General features: G+C 38.9%; 1 protein-coding gene across 1 annotated transcript in view; it reads right to left on the minus strand.

Annotated features, from left to right (window-relative positions):
• The window catches only part of gabbr2 (gamma-aminobutyric acid (GABA) B receptor, 2), a 199,646-nt gene that overhangs the window by 19,605 nt on the left and 157,666 nt on the right, over positions 1-22,375 (minus strand). Inside the window, exon 13 of the mRNA XM_017454005.3 lies at positions 19,215-19,337. Coding sequence (XP_017309494.1) covers positions 19,215-19,337 — 123 coding nt within the window. The remainder of the gene's footprint in view (positions 1-19,214; positions 19,338-22,375) is intronic.

Here is a 22,375-nt window from a genome sequence, read left to right on the forward strand (position 1 = left end):
TCTCATTTCTAACCCCACGGCTTTGCTGAAATGTTACAGAAATAAATACTGAACTAACAATAGAAGGAACACCATTGATCCAAGGGAGCTTAACAGATTTGGGAAATGATCAAAGGCTGAACAAAACAGTCCGCTAACAAGACATCCAGAGAAACTTTCTGTAAACTGCATAAGCTGTAGAATATTTGTTAAAAAAACAAAAAACATTCTGTACTTTTGTCCAAATTTTGGAAGATGCTTGATGCCAATCCAGCACTCTTTCCCCTGAAAAGCACTATCTAATTCCTGGTCTTGTGTATTTGAATTAGGCAAAATGTAAAATGTGACTCTAGAACGGATCAGCTTTTGCTTAATATTGCTTATGCTTCATCATAAATGCTTTAGCCTCAATGACACATGTTGTGGCTCAGTGTGAGAGTGGAGTCATACCACCCCTACACCAGTGAAACACTGATACGCCTCAGGATGTCTGAATTCTTCCATATGCTCTCTCTCTCTCTCTCTCTCTCTCTCTCTCTCTCTCTCTCTCTCTCTCTCTCTCTCTCTCTCATACCAATGACAGTACAACCATGTCATCATCATATCTTGAGTATTTTGCAAAAAGCCCATCTCTCAGTCTGTTATTCTGTTATAATCTCATATTATTTATCAATCAAAAGTAGTCAGTAGTTCAGTCAGATGTCTGTCAGTTACAGTACAAACACTTGCCATACTTCGCTACTCAGGAGTACACCATATATCTGGCTGTTTTTGCTCATGTTTATGACTTAGGAAAGCTGTTCATGTGCTCATAACCGGGATTTAGGGCACAAGAATACAGCCTCAGATAGGAGCGTGTGCTCTCTGCAATGCTCTCCTCTACTGGGCAGCTTTATGAGAGCAGGCAGCATGCCAACAGTCTGTCTGTTTAGCGGCGCAGTGAAACGCTGCTTTATTGCCCTGCTGACGCACTGCACGCACTGCAGCTCACAGTGGAACATGCCAGGGACAGAAGGACACAGTCAGAGAAGCCACTATGAATTTGAGACGATGAAAGGTGTGATGTGTAATCAGTATCGCAGGGATAAATATTCCAGCACTTGATTAGTCTCTTATGGATGTATTGGAATGTTTGCTTGTTCTGCTGTACGTAGTAATAGCAGAAAAATATTGATTCATAAAAAAAAAACTAGACATATTAATGGAAATTATAATTATAATTATAATAATAAGTATAATTATAATACAGTTGATGTAAGACATCGTGCATATGCAAATGTAATTATTTTAGCCATTTCAGTTATCAATAAACACAGAGGCCGGCTTTGTGCTTGTAAGTAAGAGAAAGAGAAAGAAAAACAGAGAGAGAGAGAGAGAGAGAGAGAGAGAGAGAGAGAGAGAGAGACTGACAAATGACATAATGATTAATACTATGGAACTCTATTCATCTGTTTCCATGGCTACAGAAGAACAGCTCAGTCCTCCCGCTATTGGAACATTTTGCTTTCTGATGATAACCTGGCTTTTCTTAACTTCACTTACACATATTCTTCTTTCATTCATGATTAGGTCATGGTTGTGTACTTACCATATGTGTGGTGTATATGTGCGCATGGGGTTATGTGGTAAGTAAGTGCCTGGCTGGAAGACTGGAAGGAAAGCTGCAGTCTGGACTTGTCTGTGTACTGGCAGTGTCTCAGGGGTGCAGGGCAGAGGAGAGGGGATGGAGGAGGAATGAGAAAGGAGGGGGAGCCATGCGGCTGCCAGGCTGACAGTCTTGCTGTCAGATGGTCAAAGCTGGTTTGTTATTGGATCTCAGCTGCACAGCCTGGAAACAGAGACGCTCACAACAGGCCTGCTAACCAACAGGGGGTGCCAGAGAGGAGACACAGCTTGTGCTGGAACACAATTTTCTTTTTAGATTAACCTTATTTATCACGCACACACATGCATACGTGTGCATAATAATCGGTTTTATATGTGGCTTGTTTTTGTTGTTGTTGTTGTTTTTTTTAACAACCATTTCTAGAACTTAGTCAATTTGCTTCATCAGTGCGTATCACTGTTTTGAAATGAATCCCTTATTCTAAATGAATGACTTCCACCTGCATTGACCAGGGTTGCCAGGTCTGTGGTTTTCCTGTTTTTGTTTAATGATTTTTTTTCTGTGCTTGTTTATTTGGGTTAGAAGTATACACTAAATTAATAGATACTGTTGTGCAAAATGACAAGTGTATATATATATATATATATATATATATATATATATATATATATATATATATAAAACTCAATGCCTAATGGTCACATCAAACATCAGAATGGGGAAACATTGTGATCTCAGTAATCGTGACCATGTTGTTAGTGCCAGATGAGCTGGTTTGACTATTGCAAAAACTGTTGATCTCCTGGGATTTTTAAACACAATAATCTATCGAATTTGCACAGAATGGTGCAGGAAAAAACTCCCCAAACAACCAGTGAGTGGCAACACCTTGATAAGAGAAATCAGAGGAGAATGGCCAGACTGGTTTGAGCTGACAGAAAGGCTATTGTTACTCAAATAAGCACTCTTTACAACCGTGGGGAGCAGAAGAGTATCTCAGAATCCGCAACATTCAAATATTAAACCTTGATGCGGATGGGATACAACACGACAAGACCACATCGACACTCCTGACAGCCAAGAACAGGAATCTGAGGTTACAGAAACTGGACAGTTGAAAAGTGGAAAAATGCGTTTAGAAAATACAACAGATTCAGTCCTCTGACTTCGCTGGATCCTCAATCCAAACTGCAGTCTGCCAGTTGATGACCCTTGTCTAATGTTTACCCATGTTTTTATTTTTTATTTTTTAACCTCTACATTTAAAGTCACAACCTTTCACTTACTAGCACAAAAAATTTATGTGCCAATCTACCACTGAGTACACCATTACTGTGTCACAGAGCTGAGCAGTCTAAATCATGTGATAGATACATGATGTGCAGAAGGTACTGGACAGCAGGTAACATTAAATCCAAAACCTCATTTCCTAGATAACTTGGTATCATGTGAATTATCAGACTAGGTCTCTTTTTCTGACACTCCAATTTATTACCTTATCTCAAGTCCTGTGGCAGTAGCAGAGCACCTGAAACCCATCAAATTGATCCAGTCCCACCATTTAAGCCACGACATTGCGTCTCATATTGGACAAACAACACATTTCATTTTCACCAAGATACAGACATTATGAGCGTAATGAAGAGCTGCAGCGTGAGTGTCTGCCTCAGGAGGCTTTGTTCCAGGATCATCTATTCAAACATAATGGTATGTTCATACACAAATATAGAAATATATTCAAATACCAAATCTGAAATATTACTTTTGTCTTTTAAATGATGTAAATGTAGCAAAGCACGATGATCACAGAATATCAATCTCTCAATCAGTCTAGGATTTTTAGAGTCATTTTTGTGAACTATGATTGTACTGTATTAATCTCACACAGGATTTTATGTAGCTATTTGAAATATGAAACAGACTTGTATTAGTATGACACCCACTAAAAAGAGGAGAAAATCAAGGACATTCATCTGGCTTCTTTAGTAAAGCCTTTATTGTGGTGCAGTATGGTGTAGCGTTGCTCTTCAGTCCTAAGCCTGGATTATTGTCTATGTTGGGTTTCACATTTCCTCCACGTCTGCAGGGGTTTCATCTGGGTTCTCTGGTTTCCTCCTACCTCCCAAAAACTTGTCGGTAGTTGGGTTGGCTATGCTAATTGTCCCTAGGTATGCATGTACAGCATGTGCATGGTTTCCTGTGATTGATTGCCATCCCATAAAGGGGGTATTCCTGAATGTCTTCTTTGGATCCACCATGACCCTGACCAGGATAAACTGGTTACTGAAGATGGAGATGTGCTGTAAAACACCAACACTACATGCTTCACCAAAGTATAACCCACATAGCTACTCTGTATCATATGCATATATTAATGAATGAGCTAATGAAGCTGATATATGAATATCTATGTACATGGCTGAAGGGGTACAGCCATGACAGCTTTGTACAAATGAACTTAAGTTCATAAACTCAGGACTCTCTGTGGGTCCAGAGTCACATTCCCCACTAAATACTACTGTAGGTAACTACGTTACATTTGTTTCACTGTTGTTACTGAATAATTCATTGCAGCTAGTGAATAATGGGTGTCGCCAGCCATAAGTACCACCTACAAAAATCTATGCAATATATCAACAGGAAGAGAGAGTAAAGACAGCAGCTAACCAGCCTAAACCAACTGAAAACAATGAAAACATCTCAGAATTGGCTACATCACTGTCTCCTCTCCACTAACAGCTGGTGTGTGCTGGGCGTTCTCGCGCACTATGGCTGCCGTTGCGTCATCCAGGTGGATGCTACACACTAGTGGTGCTTGAGGTGATTCCCTATCCCATCCCCATACTATGTAAAGTGCTTTGAGTGTCTAGAAAAGCGCCATATAAATCTAACTGTAACTGCATCTAACTGAAAACAACGAGGACTAACTGAAAACAACAGTGACTTGTGATCTGCCTGCCAGGAAGACCAAAGTTGGGACAAGATGGGAAGTATCCCTGTCAGATTTGGAGCAGGAGAGCATAATGATTCTCTCAAAGCCTTATCTACACTCCCCTGGCTGAAAGGATGGTTGGAGCAGATATTCGGCAAGTGAATAAGACCGATATGAATTGAGTTTGCACTCAGACGGGAGTAAGGCTCATCTACGATCTCTTATTTGAACTTCTAGCACACTACAACATAATCATCTCTACTTTACAAGAACATCTACTTAACTCTGACTATCATTATTATGAAATTGGGACAAGAATTAGGAAGAAATCGAAGCGGTCTTAGCTCTGTATGACCCTCAGTTGTAGGGTATGAGGAATGAGATAGAAATGATAGGACACCTTACATGTGATACCTTCCATCAGGTTATTGCTTTGCTGCTGTACCTGAAATCACGGCTCAGTGTCGCGCACGTACATTGAAAATGATTGGTCTGTGGCTTTGTCGCTTGCTAGTGTGAATGTAGGGTTAAAATGCAACTCACACAGCACAGGTAGTCATAGCAGGTTCATTTGGAGGAAGCCGAAAGTTCCTCTGTGTTTTCAGTGCATTAGTAATTTACCTCTCAGACAGCAGCAGCAGACCTCTAAAAATCTCCAAGCACTCCTTTAAGAACCAGATCTTCTAAGGACTTCTTTTCATCTTTTATCAGTATACTTTAGCCAGAATGTATTTAATGTGAAACATCTTCTCAAATGCTTGCGATTGTGATTAATTCACTTTACACTGTTCTGTGTTGTTGTGGTGATTATAGTGCATTAATTGGTGGTGGCTTCAGAGAGCCTTTGAAGCCCTTTGATGTGACCTGAGTCTGGAGCTGTAGAGCTGAACAAGAGGGTGCCGACCTTTCTGATGTGTGTATGTGTGTCTTGTAAACACACACACACACACACACACACACACACACACACACACACACACACACACACACACACACACACACACACAAACATACACACACATGAATTTAAAAGTACAAGAAATATCCACTCAAAAAGAAACATGTGCCTGAAATCACACACTGATTTTTAGTTACTGTTGCTAAATTATTGTCACTTCCACTAATGAATGTGTGAAAACATTAGCTAACTAACAACTAGCCGGGTCTTAATAGCTAGCTGGTGCAATACAAACTACCTCGATAAACTACATAAGTCTACACAGCAACATATACAGGCTGTCCCAAAAGTCTCCATACATAGGGGACATTAACTTCAAGATGACTTCCAAATTTTTTCTTACTTAGTTTGTTATTATTATTATTTTTTCAGCCTTTAAGTATGCCTTTGACAAAGAAGAACGCATTGAAATAATTCTCATGGCTGGATCGGGAAGCGGTCGCAAGGTTGTGATGGACTTTAACAGGAAACATGGCAAGCACATTACACACACACACACACACACACACACACACACACACACACACACACACACACACACACGACACTGTTGTCAAACTTATTAAGTAATTCAAAAACACTGGAAGTGTGGCAGACTGACCCGGAAGTGGACGTTCACTTGGTGCTGGCAAACATACTGTATATAGAGACTTTTGGGACACCCGGTAGATTTCAGTGATCTGTAAATGTTTCTATTTGTTAGGAATTCAGAGCAACTCTTTGAGATGCTAAAAAGTTACCTCATGACCGATTAGAGAAAACGTAGTGCTTGAATATAGAGTAGGAAGTAGAGCTTTTTAGTTTCAAATATAGAAATACAGATAGTTCAAACCAGATTTAAAATACTTTGTTCCTTCTCACGGTCAATACTTCTCAACCCTCAAAGTCTAATGTTTTATAGAAGCAATAGACTGGAGCTGTTTCTGTCTATACTGTATAAAGTAAACAAACAAATCAGGGTGTAATGGCATCATTAGAAGTGCTCATGCACCGACTATGTTAAAGTAAAATCTGCTCCAGTGACTAATGAGTAAAATACACCAGGATGGGGGTATTAGCAAGGCAATAGCATAAACATGACCTCAAACATTGCCGCAAAGCATTTCCAAAGTGCCCAATCCGCAAACGCTGATTCATACACACACTCAGCAGGCTGTGTGCTCCGATGACACATTTAAATATGCATAACACAAATGCTTGCAAGAATGTGCAGATATGCTTACTCACACACACACACACACACACACACACACACACACACACACACACACACACACACACACACACACACAAACAAACACAGAGGAGTGTTCTTGGCCCAGCCCCTTTAAGCAGTGTGTGGTGGCATGTGGGTTAATGAGTGTGCAGATGGTGGACAGGAGGGGGAGCTGCTCCTGGGGTGTGCTTCTAAAATAACACTCATCTGAGACACCTTTCCTGTCCGTTTCATCCCTCAATCCCTCACCTCTCTTTACAACTCAAACATCCATTCCATACGTTTAGCACCTGCAGTCCTCATCCCGAACATCCACAGCCTGCCAGAACTCACACAGAGCACACTTGCTGCACTTCACTAGGAGTGTGTGAGTATGTGTAAGCGCACACACACCTCATGTGAGTTATACCACCCCGTTCACTTGATTTCACAGCTTTCCTAACAATAGACTTTACACAGGGATCGCACATGCGTCGTTAATACTTCTCCACTCGGCATCCAGGTCTAGTCTACCTGGGAAGCGCTGCAGGGTTAAATATGTTTAGTAGCACCCTGCTGTGTAGCTCACGCAAGCATGAAATCTCAATCTAAGCACCTTGTAGAGCACAGCAGAGCAGACCGGGCTAGGCCTGGACGGAGAGGCAGGAAGCGCAGCCTTGATTAAAGACGTGACCGTGGCAAAAAGAGTGCAAAAGGAAGAGTGTGGCTTGTATCCTGCCTCTCATGGCCTGCTGGGCTCAGTGACTGATGTACACTTTAGTAATGCCATATGCTTTACAGCGCAGCACACACCATATCCTTCCTCCAGTGCTTGCATAAGGATCGATCCTCGGGCCATTCACCTTGCTTCAGCCGTCTTTCTTTGTTTCTTTTCTTTTCCTCCCTCCCTCTCTCCTTGATCTCTGCTTCCGGAAAAGCGATGATGGAGGCCGTAGTGGAGGAAGATAAGAGGAGTCAGAGATCATTTACAAAAAGAGCAGAGACAGCACACACACTCTTCACCAGAGTCAGAAATCCATCTGTGCTCTGCATTAGGGCATTTGTGTAAGAGTGCACAGGGATTGGGCGGCTCTGCTTTGTCTGAGTAAACATACTGTGCTTATATGAACAGGGTTCTTTTGAACAGGGTTCTTTCGAACAGGCACACAAGAAAACAAAAATATTTATTAGTTAGCATGTGACAAAAATGATTTAAATGCTGAACTTTAGGCTTCTAATTGAATTTAAGTTATGGACAAAGCAGTGGTGCCATTTGACTGCTGCAAGGTGTAACAGCCAGATTAAACTGAAGACTACACATTTCTCAACAATTTATAAAAATGATCTTAACTCATCATAATGCCATTAATTCACTACACATTGGAGCAAAAGAATTCAGTCCTGATGTGGAAGAATGTTATATATCTACATTTGCAGGCAATATGACAACAATGTAGAGTGTTGGTTGAAAAGATCTCCAAGAAATTATATTCAATAGCCTTGCCAGCTATTGAAACCTCAGGAGTTCCTGACGTTTGTGTAATTAGACATACATACATATATATATATATATATATATATATATATATATATATATATATATATATATATATATATACATACATATATATATATATATACATATATATATATATATATAGTGTTTTCAGAACTAAATATATTAGGAAATGTCTAAATGGGACCATGATGGGTTTTCTCAGCCTGCTTCACATATACTCTATATTTACTTCCTGAAAAGGATCCAATAGGAAGCTAGAACTGTTAAACTCCAAAGTAATCCTTTTCTAAGAATTAAGTTGTAATTAAATAAGTTATCCTGCACAATTTTTTTATATATATATTTTTAATAGTTTCTAAAGTCAAATAGGTTCAATTTGTGTAGTTCATACGACTTTATGGTTAAAGTTATACTGAATACAGAATAGAGATTGGAATGCTAAAAATCTCCCAGGGGCAAGTTGTACCCATGAAAAAATTTCCTCAGATACCCAAAGCCTGGGGCCCTTCTTTAGAGAGGTTTCCATTTCCACAGCTACAAACTTAATCAGAGCTAGAAGGGCTTAGAACTGGAGAGCTCACAAATCATCCCGATACTCCACCATGCCCCATCCATCACCCAGACGGGAACCCAAATACATCAGTGCTCAACACTGTCCCCCACCTCTTAACACCCCCTCCCTCAAAAAACTTTTTTTTTTTTAAATTTACAATCATATGATGAATGAGTGAATAAATAAGCCCTTCCCAGTGGCAAGGTAGTGAGTGACTGAAGGCTATACTAAGTGAGAGAGCACTTTTTCATAAAAGCTTCCATGAGTCAGACATATTTATCCAGAGAGTGCTGATGGACCGGATGCTGGCCTCAGCTCTATGCCACCAGCTGTCTGCTTCACACAGTCCAGGTAGACTGAAGTGTCTGCTGATGTATTTGAGATTAAGTCAAAATGACCTGTTATAAATTTGTACTAAAAGTGGAACAAAACAACTAAATATCACTCTTCTTACACAAAACCTTACACTTTTAGTGAAACGAAAAAGCATTTTTTTAAAAATCACATTTATATCACATTTATATTAGATATGAAATTATATTCAGGTCATTTTAAACTGAAAGTCACAAGGTGAAATAAAACGGTTTAAAAATGATTCCTGTTTTTAAATTGCAGTAGGCTATATCAAGGAGTTTTGTTTGTTTGCTTCAGTTCTGGAGGGCTAGAGTCTAGCTTGGTGTTTTCCCAACTCAAATGCACTTGATTCAACTTTGAATTTAATTACTAGGATTAAGAGCAGGCTTGCTAGAAAATGATTTAAAACCATTTTAAACCAAGTTGAAAATTCCCTCTTCCAAACTCGATGCACCACTTTTAAAATACAACTTCATGACTAGCATTACAAAATGTTTTTTAATACAGTACTGTACAAAAAGTCTTTGTCTTTTGCTTTATTTTTTGTTTTTGTCTTTTGAATTTTTTTTTTGCTGTAGAGCAAAGATGAAATTGAATGTTTCTGCATTAAAAAATACTATAAACAGCAGTAAACAGTAATAAATGAAACAAAGTCAATATTTGGTGTGACAACCCTTTGCTGTTAAAATAAAATAGTCTCAGGTATAATTAGTGTAATTAGCTGCTAAGGAAATTAGCTGGTACATTTTACTGAGTATCTTGCAGAATCAGCAACTGTCCTTCTGGAGACTTTGACACTTGCTTCTTATTTTTGCAGCAAAACCCAGCAGCCTTCATTGTGTTTTATCTGAAAGGTGGTCTCTTACAGTACATAATATGTTGCTTTCCTGACATACAGACATTTTTCTGTAACATTTAATTGTGTGCTTTAAAAGTAATCTAAAATGTTATTATACTGACTCAATAGTGTAGATGTCATAAAATAGAAATCTATAACAAAGTTTGTACAAAAAAACAAAGGCTGCCTTTTCACCTGTTGTAGACTTTTACACAGTACTGTATTTAAGTGGCAGCATAATATTTCAGTACATTTGGTAATGAAGCCAAATTTACAATAAAACAAAAACCCTAATGTGGTATCATGTTATTGCTTACACGTCATAAATAATAATTTGTGACCTATAAGGCTCAGTTCTTGGTCCTATTCTACTCTTTCTCTATGCCCACTCTCAGTGAGGTAAAATTCATGACCCCCAATTCATCCTTGCTTTCCTCCCGTGGACGCTCATGTTTCTGCATGGATCTCATCATGTCTGGCAGACATCTTGTCATGGATTGCAGCTCATCAGATGAACCTAAATCCCAGCAAAACTGTATATCTCTGGAGATGTATCCCCACGTCAAGATCTTGTGATCTCCTCTTGAATAATATGATCTGGTAACAAGTGTAACCACAAAAATAGTACATTGGATCAGGTTGGATGATCAGCATCACTCTAGATGGAATGGTTTTACATAGCCTTTTCATGTAGATGCTCCGACACATGGCTATTTAAGTAGATGAGGTACGTTCAAAGTGTCATCTGTGTTGCCGAAACCCATTGAGACATTCTGCTGTCCTTTCCTGACTGCATCTGCATCTATATGTCACCTGAAGCAGCAGGACAACAAAACACACTGCTCATTGCTGTCCTTGCACTAGCTACCACATACTAATGAATAGCAGTGTGTTTGTGTGTACTGAGAAGTACTGTATACGCACAAACACACAGAACATACATATTCAATCTATCAGACAGTGTCCATGTGAGGCATCTATTTCTCCATGTCCTTGTGTCTTCTCTTTCACTGTAAAGCATGTGAAATTACAAACCTGCTTCGTGCCTGTGTAATAAATTCCTACATTAACACCTGCAGGTCACACGCAGACCCTCATGTGACCGGTCTGTTCCCTGTGTCATGGCTTCCCTAATGATCACACCTGTTAGTCCGTGTACAGCTCTCTGCCTGTATGCTTCTACAAGTGCGTGCACACACACACGCACGCACTGGAAATTAATAGATATGTAGGGATATGTAGAGATGTGTCAAATGTATCTGCAAGAGAGACACACTGCAAATATGTGTTAAAGACCCACTACAGCAGCCTTTTTTCCCCTTGTTGTCACAATCCAACGTTCAAACCCTGCATCACAAGCCCCTGGATGACCTGATGTAATCACTGATGTATGAAAAATTATGTTGTGTTTTTGCCAGCAGAAGCTATATAGACCAGTCCATACAGGATTTGTGGAGATTTTTGTTATGATTATTGTGGCCAAAAATGCTTTTTCATCTCAGGCTTCAGGCTTTTTGTTTGTTTGTTTGTTTGTTTTTTGTGCTTTTTGTGTGGAAAACTACTTGAATTGGCGAAATTGCAATTGCGCAAAATTATTTTGCACAGTCGTTCACAGTGATGTTTCTTGATAAATGAGACCTTTTAGCTGTAATCATGTTCAACTCACGTGAATTGAAGAAGGCTTTGGCTGAATGCGCGTTGTGATGACGTCGCATGACGCGTCTTGGCGCAGATCTGTGGTAATTTTCAAAATTTTACGGAGTTTCCTTGATTTTGCATTCAGTTCTACGTTGATAGACATGTGAATTGTAGTCATTTTCATAGCTCAAATACTTGACACACAAAATGGGTGATTCATTCATTCCTACTTCATAAAGCCTATTTTGTTTGCACTCTCAGCTAAATGTAATGGTTCTAGGAAACAAGCTGCATTGTCTTTCTTACGTCTTTGTTTTCCCTCTGCATGTGTTTAAATGTGAGAACTGAAAGGACGTTAATTGTTAAAAGCTCATTGAAGTGTTATAACCAGCAGCAATAAATTTTAAACCTGATGCACAGAAAGTGCTTTCATGCATGCTAAGCCTATTTTGTTGGTGAATATATTTTATTTGAGCATTTTGTGCTGGCAAAAGGAGCTCAAAAATGCACAAGATATTATTCCATTACATTAAAAAAATATATACTATATATTATATACCGATTTAATCAAAATACCTCAGGAAACTGTACATATATTTATAAATATTGGTAAATATTTTGTGTAGTATATAAAAAATATATTTTTGTTACAAGAATACTTTTTTTTTTTTTTTTACAGGAATCTTGTTCTGTTTTTGGTGATGGTACCTGTAAATTTAATCTTATTTAGTTTAATATGGATTGTTTAGAAATAATTTCTGTTCCTTTAGCTCTTCGAACATTGACTCCTGTGTTAAAATTGATCCCTGTAATTTATAGAAGTCATGAAGTACAAAATATGTAACAATATTCACAGCACATACTGCAATATCCGTCACGTTGTACTAAAATGGGTATGATGAGCCATCCAGCTTTTGAGCCTGTTCAGAGTGTTAGTCATCACTGAGTTCCAGCTGTGTCCCTTCCTCTTCCTCTGAAAGAGAGTGCTGTCAGTCTGGGCATTGGATGAAGACGGACAATAACCTTGGCTAACTACAGGAACCTTTGACACTACTTTTCATTTGGTATAGCTTTAATTGGTAAATCGCATGGGCCTTGTGCCCAATCAGTGGTTGCCTAGCAACAGTGAGAAGACATTGAATGGGATCTTCAGTCCGCATGAGTTGATAACCGGAGAGAGAAAGAAAAAGAGCGTGTAAGAGAGAAAGGTAGTCGTCAGACCCATTGGCAAAAGACATTTAGGCTATATAACTGAAACAAAGCTGGATGTATTTTTATCTCTCTTTACAGTTAGCAGTACATTTCCTCTCAATGACTAAAGTCTTTCTAGTGTCTATCATCTAGTCCAGCTTATTATGATAGGGACAGTCCTGATAAAACAATTTGACAGAGAGACATATTAGGTCATGATAGACAGGAATGTCCAACCAATTGTCCTGTAGTTCACACCTACTAATCAGAGGATGAAGGTAATTACACCTCCTCATTCATCTGGTTCTTTAAATATGCAGCATGCAACTGTTTAGCATGGCTGATTTTTGTCTTGGGGTACATTTCTTCTTTATTGTGGTGCTGAGCTGCTTAATGAGCCTTCCCGTGGTTTTGGATCAAATTAACTTGGAGCTTTTTATTAAATGTCTTAATATCCTTAATATCCTTAGATCTTGTATTGCAGGCTATTCCGTGTGCTGGGTTCCCGTAAGTAATCTAGTTCACATCTTGGTTTATGGTAATCCATTTAGAGGTTTTGCACATATGCACCCTAGTGCTTGTTGAACTTTGCAGAAAATATTATTAATGATAAGACCTACTTCTTTTTTTTCTTTTTCTTTTTTTTTTTAGGTTGTATTACTTTAACGATGGGTTTGGGCTGATGTAAAAAGTAGCTAAGGTGGATTTTATATTATCATACATACATATTAAATGTTTCCCATCTGTTGTGGTGAAAACCACTCTCCATAAGATTCCAATTCAATCAAGTCAATTGTATTTGTATACAAAAATACAACAACTTAGAATCCTAATGAGCACTCCAGTGGTGAGAAGTGGCAAGGAAATGGGTCTTTGAGAAGAAATAAGGACGAAACTTTGAAGAGGAACCAGTAAAGAACCCCATCTGCTTGAGTGGGCTACAAAATTTTCTTGGGAAACCCCTACTGAGGTAGGTACAGTGTGCAGTTATGACACAAAAGTTCCATACACTCCCAGAAGGTACCAAACTGTACTTTTATGTACCTTTAATATGTACATTTTACCTGGAAACATTTTTAAAATAATTTACGGTACATAATTAGACCTTAAAGACCACGACTCAAATCTAATTAAAGGTACACGCATGCAGGTAAAAATACATCCTAAAGATACTAAACATCAACAGCAGCCTTGATGGTGACGTCACTTAGTATATCAAAATGTCCTCAGTGCACTGAGGAGTCTGCCTAATGTGTCTCAGAGGCCATCATTAACATTTGAAACGCTGACGGGGGTACTGACCAGGCCATATGGCATTACCAAATACTCGGAATGCTCAGATATGGCACTGGAGGCAGTTTTCCATTCGTCTCTCTTTGGTATTCTGACCAGATTGTAAGCACTTCTCAAAGGTGATATCTTGATATCTTGGTGAGGACCAAATATCCCCACAAGCTTAGGAATACCTGACAGTTTTGACAGTTCCGCACAACGAACCTTGTTTAACATGTGGAGAGAATAATTTTCATTGCAAATATTAATTGTCAGAGTGCTGATCATTTCGAAAATGGTGTTATCCACAATAAACTGCACTAGAAGAATATTAATGTTTGGAATATATTTTGTGCTAAAACTATATAGCATGCAAAACGCAAAAATATCACTCATTGCATGTTCATTTGATATGGTAATTTTTGTTCCTTGTCATAAATGGCACCAATAATTTTGGAAGTGACAGTCAGTATGACAACAGTCTAAGTAACAGTCTATGTGTGACTGCTAAATATGTATTCACTCTGGAGTGTGACACACACACACACACACGCTTGTCATTAACCAACCCAGTTTTCTTTGTCGTTGTGATGTGCTTTCTCAAATAGTCCTGAGGAGGACAAAGACTCAAGATGTGTCAAGTCAATGTGAAAAACCATTACAGGGTTTATTTTTTATTTCTATTCTTTTTGGCCAACTCTTTGGAGTATGTGTGTGTATGATGGCTCTCCTGCTGTGTAACTAGAGCACTCAGAGTTGTCCTGGCAATCTCCACTCTGAATCTGACCACACTCCAATATCTAGCCCCTATCTAGCATCTTCAGCGGCCGATAATGAGAGCTTACATGTTCAGACCAATTATTCCCTGTATTAAATATCCATCTTTGAAAGTGCATTAGCACATCAAAAGTAGTGGTGGCTCATGGCCTGCCTGCCTGCTGAGAAAAAGAGAAGGAGAGAGGAAGTGGGGAAGAGGAATCGGGGAGGGAGCGATTATAGTGGGAGAGGGGATTGTTTGTGCAGAGGGACAGTGTGTGTGTGTGTGTGTGTGTGTGTGTGTGTGTGTGTGTGTGTGTGTGTGTGTGTGTGTGTGTGTGTGCACATGAGAAAATGGGTGTACTGTGATGTAAGTGCTCCACAGTTTAACAGAGAGCAGCATACTCACATTCAGGTAAAGAGAGAATTGTTGTAATTGATGAAAGGAGATGCATAACATATGGATGCCTCAGTGTGTGTGTGTGTGTGTGTGTGTGTGTGTGTGTGTGTGTGTGTGTGTGTGTGTGTGTGTGTGTGTGTGTGTCCCATAGTGTCAACATCATTTAGATTGTCAGGTTTCCCCAGAAGTCTTTATGTTCTTATGGGAAATGTGTGTGCTTGTATAACTCACTTAAGTGTATTCCACATTTTCAGTGAGTGCATGTTTGAATATAAATGCTGTTGGGGAGAATATATGTTGCATCAGGAGTCAAAAGTCTGGCATCTCCTTGCCTTTTTTAAAATAAAATATATCAACATTGAATTTACTCTGGTTTTCAACAATTCCAAAAAATGTACATCTTAAAACGATTAATGAAATATGTGCAGAGGAATTGTGCAGTTAAGTGTGTAAGAAAGCAGTATGGTCTCACGTTTCATAAGAGTTTAATAAGAATTCACATGAATCAAGGTGTATGGAAAAATGTGAACCCGACAAACTGCTCAGCAATCACATGAGAACATAAAGAGCTACAAAGGAAACTAGAGAGGCTTATTTACCAAAATTCTGCGCACCATTTCCATGCGTGCTCTGAAGTGACATTAAACATGCATACACACACAATGGTACTACAAAATACTAGTGCAAAAAAGAGGTTTTAAGCACTGAGAAGTGCTTACAACATGGACAGAATACAAAAGAGAGAGACAAGTGGAAAACTGCCTTTAGCACCATATCTGAGCATTACGAATACCTGGTGATGCCATTTTACCTGGTCAATGCCCCCCCTCAGTGTCTCAAGCATTTGTTTCTCAAGAGCATTTTTATATAATCAAGATCACTTGAAAAACACATCAACCACATCGGTTTTCTTAGATTCATGACTCAGGTACCACAAATTAAGACACACAGTATTAGAAACTCACCCTTTTCAAACATAATGGTGGCTTCACTGTGTAAAGTACTCCAGTTTTGAAAATACATAAATGCTCAACATTGTGTTCAAAACTCACTTCTTCCACTTGATATTATGTCTCAGATTGTATTCACAATAGACAGAAAATAAAGTTTTGGTTTTCACAGCCTTACTCTAGCTCATGCTTCATACTAATTTAATGCGTCTGTCTTTTAGCGAGTGTATTGACATCATATGTTTTCCAGATTCATCAAAACATCAGGAAAAACGGGGCTTTGTTCACACCACTTTACTTTCACGATCCTTATGTATTTCATTTCGAAAGTTAAAAAAAAGTAAAGTGCAACAAAGGGTGTTTTCAAATTGTGTTTAGGCTTGCTACCAGCTGGTGTTTCTAACATTTACTGCATTTCTTTTCACTGTATGTTGACTGCATCCTTGCGACAATCGCATGCTGTGAATGTATATTTTATGTGATGTAGATAAAGACTGTGATTTTGAAAAGATCAAAAACTGGGAGAATTCCTGTCACTGTTGCTGCAATTAATTATATATAATTATAGTCAAAAATGAAAAGCTATATATCCCAAAACTTTAGATGACTCTTGAATTAAAAACAAAAACAAAAAAAAATGCCTCATTGTTTTGGTATGCGTCAAGAGGCACCTTGTTGTGAGGTTTCTGTCAAAAGGCATGCTGTTTACTTTCTTTTCCTTTTTTTTGTCTCAAGATCAAGAATGGCGGTGCTGGTTTATGGGTGTCAGAAACCATGGCTATTGCCATGGCAACAGATCCCTGCAATACTATGTGTTTCTGCACTGCAGCGCTGGCACTGGAAAAAGAGCGAGCATGGTGAGTGTCACCCGAGGACCCTGTGGAATTCTAATCAGCTCTTTGTCCTTCAAACATAATCACACACAGAATGTCTGGATGTATAGATGTCCTCTATTACAACATAGTTGACACAACACAGTCTCTCTCTCTCTCTCTCTCTCTCTCTCTCTCTCTCTCTCTCTCTCTCTCTCATAGGCAATTATATCCCCAAATAGATCTATGCAGCGCTCAAGATGCATCTTGCATATGATCTGTACATTAAACTACCTTACCAGAGTAGATCTATAAAAAAAATCCCTCGCCTTTTCTCCCTGTGCCTTCTACTAGTAATGTAATCGCTCTCTGCACCAAAGATGGCCCAGTTTCTACCAGTTAATTCTTGCTCCTTTGGTGGGATCTAGATCAGCACAAGTCCAGCTTTGCTATGGATGTTGCTACTCAAAGACTTTAAGCTAAGCAGTGAGGGTATACAGGGCACAATGAAACTTGGTCTATGCACAATTAAGACGTATAGAAACAATCTACTCCTTGAGAACATGGTTTAGAGTAAACACAAATGTCTTTATATTCATTATCCATGCTCTCTATACTGAGACACACTTAGTGCACTATATCCACAGTTTTATTTAGGAAAAATTGTAGGTCCTAGCAGGAGATCAATTAGTCTAAGGAAAGCTACGTTTCTGGCTTTATAAGCTTACTAAAGTAGGGGTATCGTTTGTAATTATAATTAAAAAATATATTCAATTATAATTATTTCTCCAAAATGTGAAGTACATATAACATTACAATTGCATGTTACTACCTACCTGTGCCGGCAACACTAAATGACTGCTTAGCCAAGGATATTTAAATTACACAATAAAATCCCATCACAAATAGTCAATGAAAAAACATTTGAGACATGGAATTGCCAGGTGTGAATGCCTATACACTTGGCAATGAATCACCTGAGGTGGTTAATATGGAGCCATATATCTCCACACTCAAGGAAGAACTTGGGCCCCTTGATTAACCAGATGACATGGTTCGATGGTCTGGACCACTTGTTGAAATGGACCAAAACAAGCTACAAGTATGAGTGCCCTTTCAAGCAACACAAATACGTCTACATGATCTGACTGAATGAAGAAGACCTGACTCAACAGGAATACATGCAATATGTCTACAAAGAAGTACTTATATGACTGCTGAGTTTTAAAGCCCTCTGGTCTCCACAGTACATGTACGGTATAAAGTGTGTCATGAATAGCTTCAGAGGTGGAGAAGGAGGGAGAGAAGGCACTAAGTACTCTGGAGTGATGGTGGAGTTAATGGGCCTTTTCCTAGTACCAATCAATCTGAGCTAGCCTGTAGATCAGGGAGGGGAAGAGTCATGATTCCATCAGTCTGACACATCTGACAGCACAGTGATGCAACTAATGCTCTCCCTCATACACCCTGCTCCGGCATGTTTAAGGAGAGCAGGAACCATAGGCCCCTGTGCCTTAGGGGAGGGACTGATCCAGAGTACCAAGTACCAAGTCCAGAGAGAAAGAGTGTCTAGCTAGAATGTCTATAGCAGATTATCCAAAATAAAGTTTGCGTTGATCTTTAGTCATTGCTGTAATTTTTTCCCCACTTGTCACTCTGTGAAGGTAGGGTTGGCTTTGATGGCTTTAAGATTCTACCAGTTATCTAGACACAACTTATACCCATATATTGCTCTGCTTCATGAACACCTCACTAATATTGATATGCAATGTAATGTTTCAATAACATCAATATCACTGTGCATGCTGTTCAACACACCAGATTTAGTACATGACCTATAGAAGCACACCAATCTCCCACAAACACACAGTATGGTCTCTCACCACGGTCATGGCCAACACTGAAGTGCTAATGCTGGGCTTGTGCTCAGTTAAATGTGTCTAATCAGTGGTGACAGGACCTAGCACATGTTTACAGCAAGCAGACCTCTATTCTAAAAACAACTTTATTCTATTTCCCATGTCATCCCTGACACAGCAGTACGAGAAAGGATCATCCAAGTGTTTTTTTTTCCGATGGCTTGTGCCAACACACCATGGGAGAAGGATGGTCTGGATGGCTCACTTCCTGGACCACAAATAACGCAAGTCACCTGAGACCTGAGATTTCAAAAGCTAACGAATATTATGCTTCTAGCTGATTAAGAGAGAGGAGAGGAGTGACAGCGATTCACTGAAAACACTTCAAACACACAAACCAACCTCCAAGCTGTACATTTCCACTGTCCTCTTCAGGGGATCCACAATCTGCCAGCATATGAGAATGCAGAGATCAATTAGCAGCATTCCTCCCACAATGATCAACAGCTTCTGGTCCTTGATAATCTGGAGGAAACGAGAAAACAAAAGAGAGTTGGGCAGATGTGAATGTGCGAAATGAAAGAAAGTGGCCGACGCTCCCACAATTCAAAAGGGAGTACACTGAACTTTTGGACGATGAAAGCACCGTCTGATCTTTTCTTTTTATTTAACAGCATTTGACCCGGATAGAATCAAAGGAAAGGTCATGGAGAGGAGACACTGGGTGCACTTTAAAGGTATCACATTGCAGAAATGCAATGATTCCTTTCAGGTGTCCCGCTGCATGACTCAAAATAGAGCTCACGATTGGTTTTGATCCATAGGCTTTTGATGGCTTTGGAATTGGTCAAACAAAGGCAAGCTTAAACCTTTCGTGCCACTGGAAATATTGCAATACATTAGGACACAAAGACCCAGTAAGTGGGCACACATTTCAAGGGCAAGAGGTTCCTGAAAACCCACACGTAAAAGTTCAATCATAACTAACCTGGCCTATGCTTAGCTGGCAAGACTCATGAAAATTGTGAGGAAAAGGGAAGAGATTTCCTTTATCCTCAAACAGCCCGAGGTGAAGTGCTCAAGTAAACAGTCAAACATTTGGAAAGATGGAAGATCAGCACATTTCATATGGTATTTAAATTACATTGTATGATACAATACAATTATATATGTTAAGTGACCATTTGAAGGTACTCTTGTCAATATTTTTATTAATAGACATGTCCACATGGTCGAATTCAGTACTATCCTTTGCAATGGTACTGTATACTATTCACATGGGGGATCTGCTGCAGAAAAAAGCATAACAACTGCAAAAGTATTGACACGAGAGTAAATGTGGAAGCTGATGTTTTCCATGATGAAAACCTGCTGACTGAGATGAAGTTGGATGCAGAATAAGCTACATTATTACTATAATGTACAGGTCTTGCCATTTTTTTTTTAATAGCATACACACACACACACACACACACACACACACACACACACACATATGTGTGTATATATATATATATATATATATATATATATATATATATATATATATATATATATATATATAATTTAAAAAAATGGCAAGACCTGTACATTATAGTAATAATGTAACTTATTCTGCATCCAAACATTAAATTATTAAATTATTAAACCTGCAAATTATCTGTCTTCTTGGGCATTCTGGACTATTTCTTCAGTTTAGTTCCATTCAGTTATTTGGTATGTTAGTGGTTCATTGGTCTATACATGATGGTGACAAATACCAATGACATGATAGCTTACACAGGTTAACTCCACCAGCCTCTGTAGATTCTTGGAGACAGAGCTTTGTGTACATGTATGTGAGATGGGCTAAAAAAGTAATCAAATCATGTGTCTTTTTTTTTTGTTGTTGTAACAACTAGAGCTCAAATTCTACCCAATGTACCTTTAAGCCAGTAGTTTTTGTGATTTGGTTTAGATCAGGGGTCTTCAAACTTTTTGTAGGCATGGAGGGACCTATTTAAACTTTTAAATAAAGTCCACAGAACACCTCAGTTGTTTTATGTGTTTATGAAAGATTATTTCATGAACACTGTTTAAATGTGTACAATAATATTTTTTTCTATTTATAAGAGCCATCGTGTTTTTTTCATCATAATCTTACTATATCTTAATATAATCTTATACAAAATGGCAACACTGTGATTGATTCTTCACTAAGTTCAAGAGCTGCTGTATTTTTATGTGTGATAAGTAGAACATTGTCTGGCCTCTACAGCATACCTGCACCATAGCAGCATGTGGATTGTCCTGATTTGTGGAACTAGATCATGGTCAGACTAGGTTTTAATTTTTCACTGTCAGCATGTGCTTTTTGTTCACTTGTGTGAGTGTGTATTCGTATGCAATGCTCATGGGAAAGAAATTCTGCAGGGCTTGATAATGCAGCGTTATACTCAGTATGCGCTCAGTCTTTGACTTAATGCAGTTGGTGACTATGGCAGCCCCTTGCATCACTGGGCCAATATTGAGTGCTAGCTGTCTTAGAAAGTAAATGCCCTAAGGGTGCGTCTCAGCTTTATAAAGAGATGCCAAACACAATTCCAGAGTCATCAGCAGCCATTGCTCGAGCATGCCACAGCACTCACTCCTCTATCGATGTGTAGAGCATGAGTCCTACATGGTGGACCATCAGAGAAATCCAATTTCCCTGTGGATTAAAGAGCTAAGACAAGAGACATGCTTGTCTCTATCGACCGTAGCATTTGTCTTCTCTCTGATGGACTGAAAAACTAAGAATTGCTAACTGGAAAGGATATGTATTCTTCTGTAGTCATCCTGCTGGAGAAATAGGGTTACTTCTGTCTTTAGAGTGTCACTGCTGCTGTAATCTTTGAGAATGAGAGATGCTCAAAATTGGTCATATACTGTTTCTTTCTGTCAATAAACTGTCACGTAAATGTATAGAAGCAATGCATGGTCTGGCCTGCTGTCTGCTGCATTGCTCGCACTGCTATTTCCAATATAACATATCTTGCTATTGATGTAAAGAATAATGATTTAGATACAGTTCTTAGACTTTTGGCTCTGGTAGGTTGCATGTGTTTGAATGACTGACAGAAGAATCTGGTCGATTGTGTGATTATAGTCTGTCTGCATCTGACCCACTATGGGCCATATTTAGAGTTGATGAATTAAAGGTGCATTAGGTAAGATTAGTCTTTTATTTTAAGATTATATGTCTCACAGTCGTCATTTGAATAATTCCCGCCCATGATCATGAAGCTCCGCCCCCAGGATCTACAGTGGCCCGTAGAGTGTCTATAAACTGACTGAAAGTAGATGGATCCAAACACAAACAAGCATTCTGGATCGGAAGCCCGGGGGTTTTCTCAGCGACTTAAAACACTTTTGCTAATGCCACAACTTAATCCATTGTTGTTGTTTTAAATCATGTTCTACATATTTTCCAGGTTATTTGTACATGTAAAGCTAAATAAATTTACTATTGCACCTTTATGTCATCAAAAAATTATAGCAATACTTGCACAGGACAAGTTATGAGTATTCAATGTTTTTTTTTG

Source organism: Ictalurus punctatus, chromosome 24 (assembly GCF_001660625.3).
Source record: "Ictalurus punctatus breed USDA103 chromosome 24, Coco_2.0, whole genome shotgun sequence".
Taxonomy (NCBI): Eukaryota; Metazoa; Chordata; class Actinopteri; order Siluriformes; family Ictaluridae; genus Ictalurus; species Ictalurus punctatus.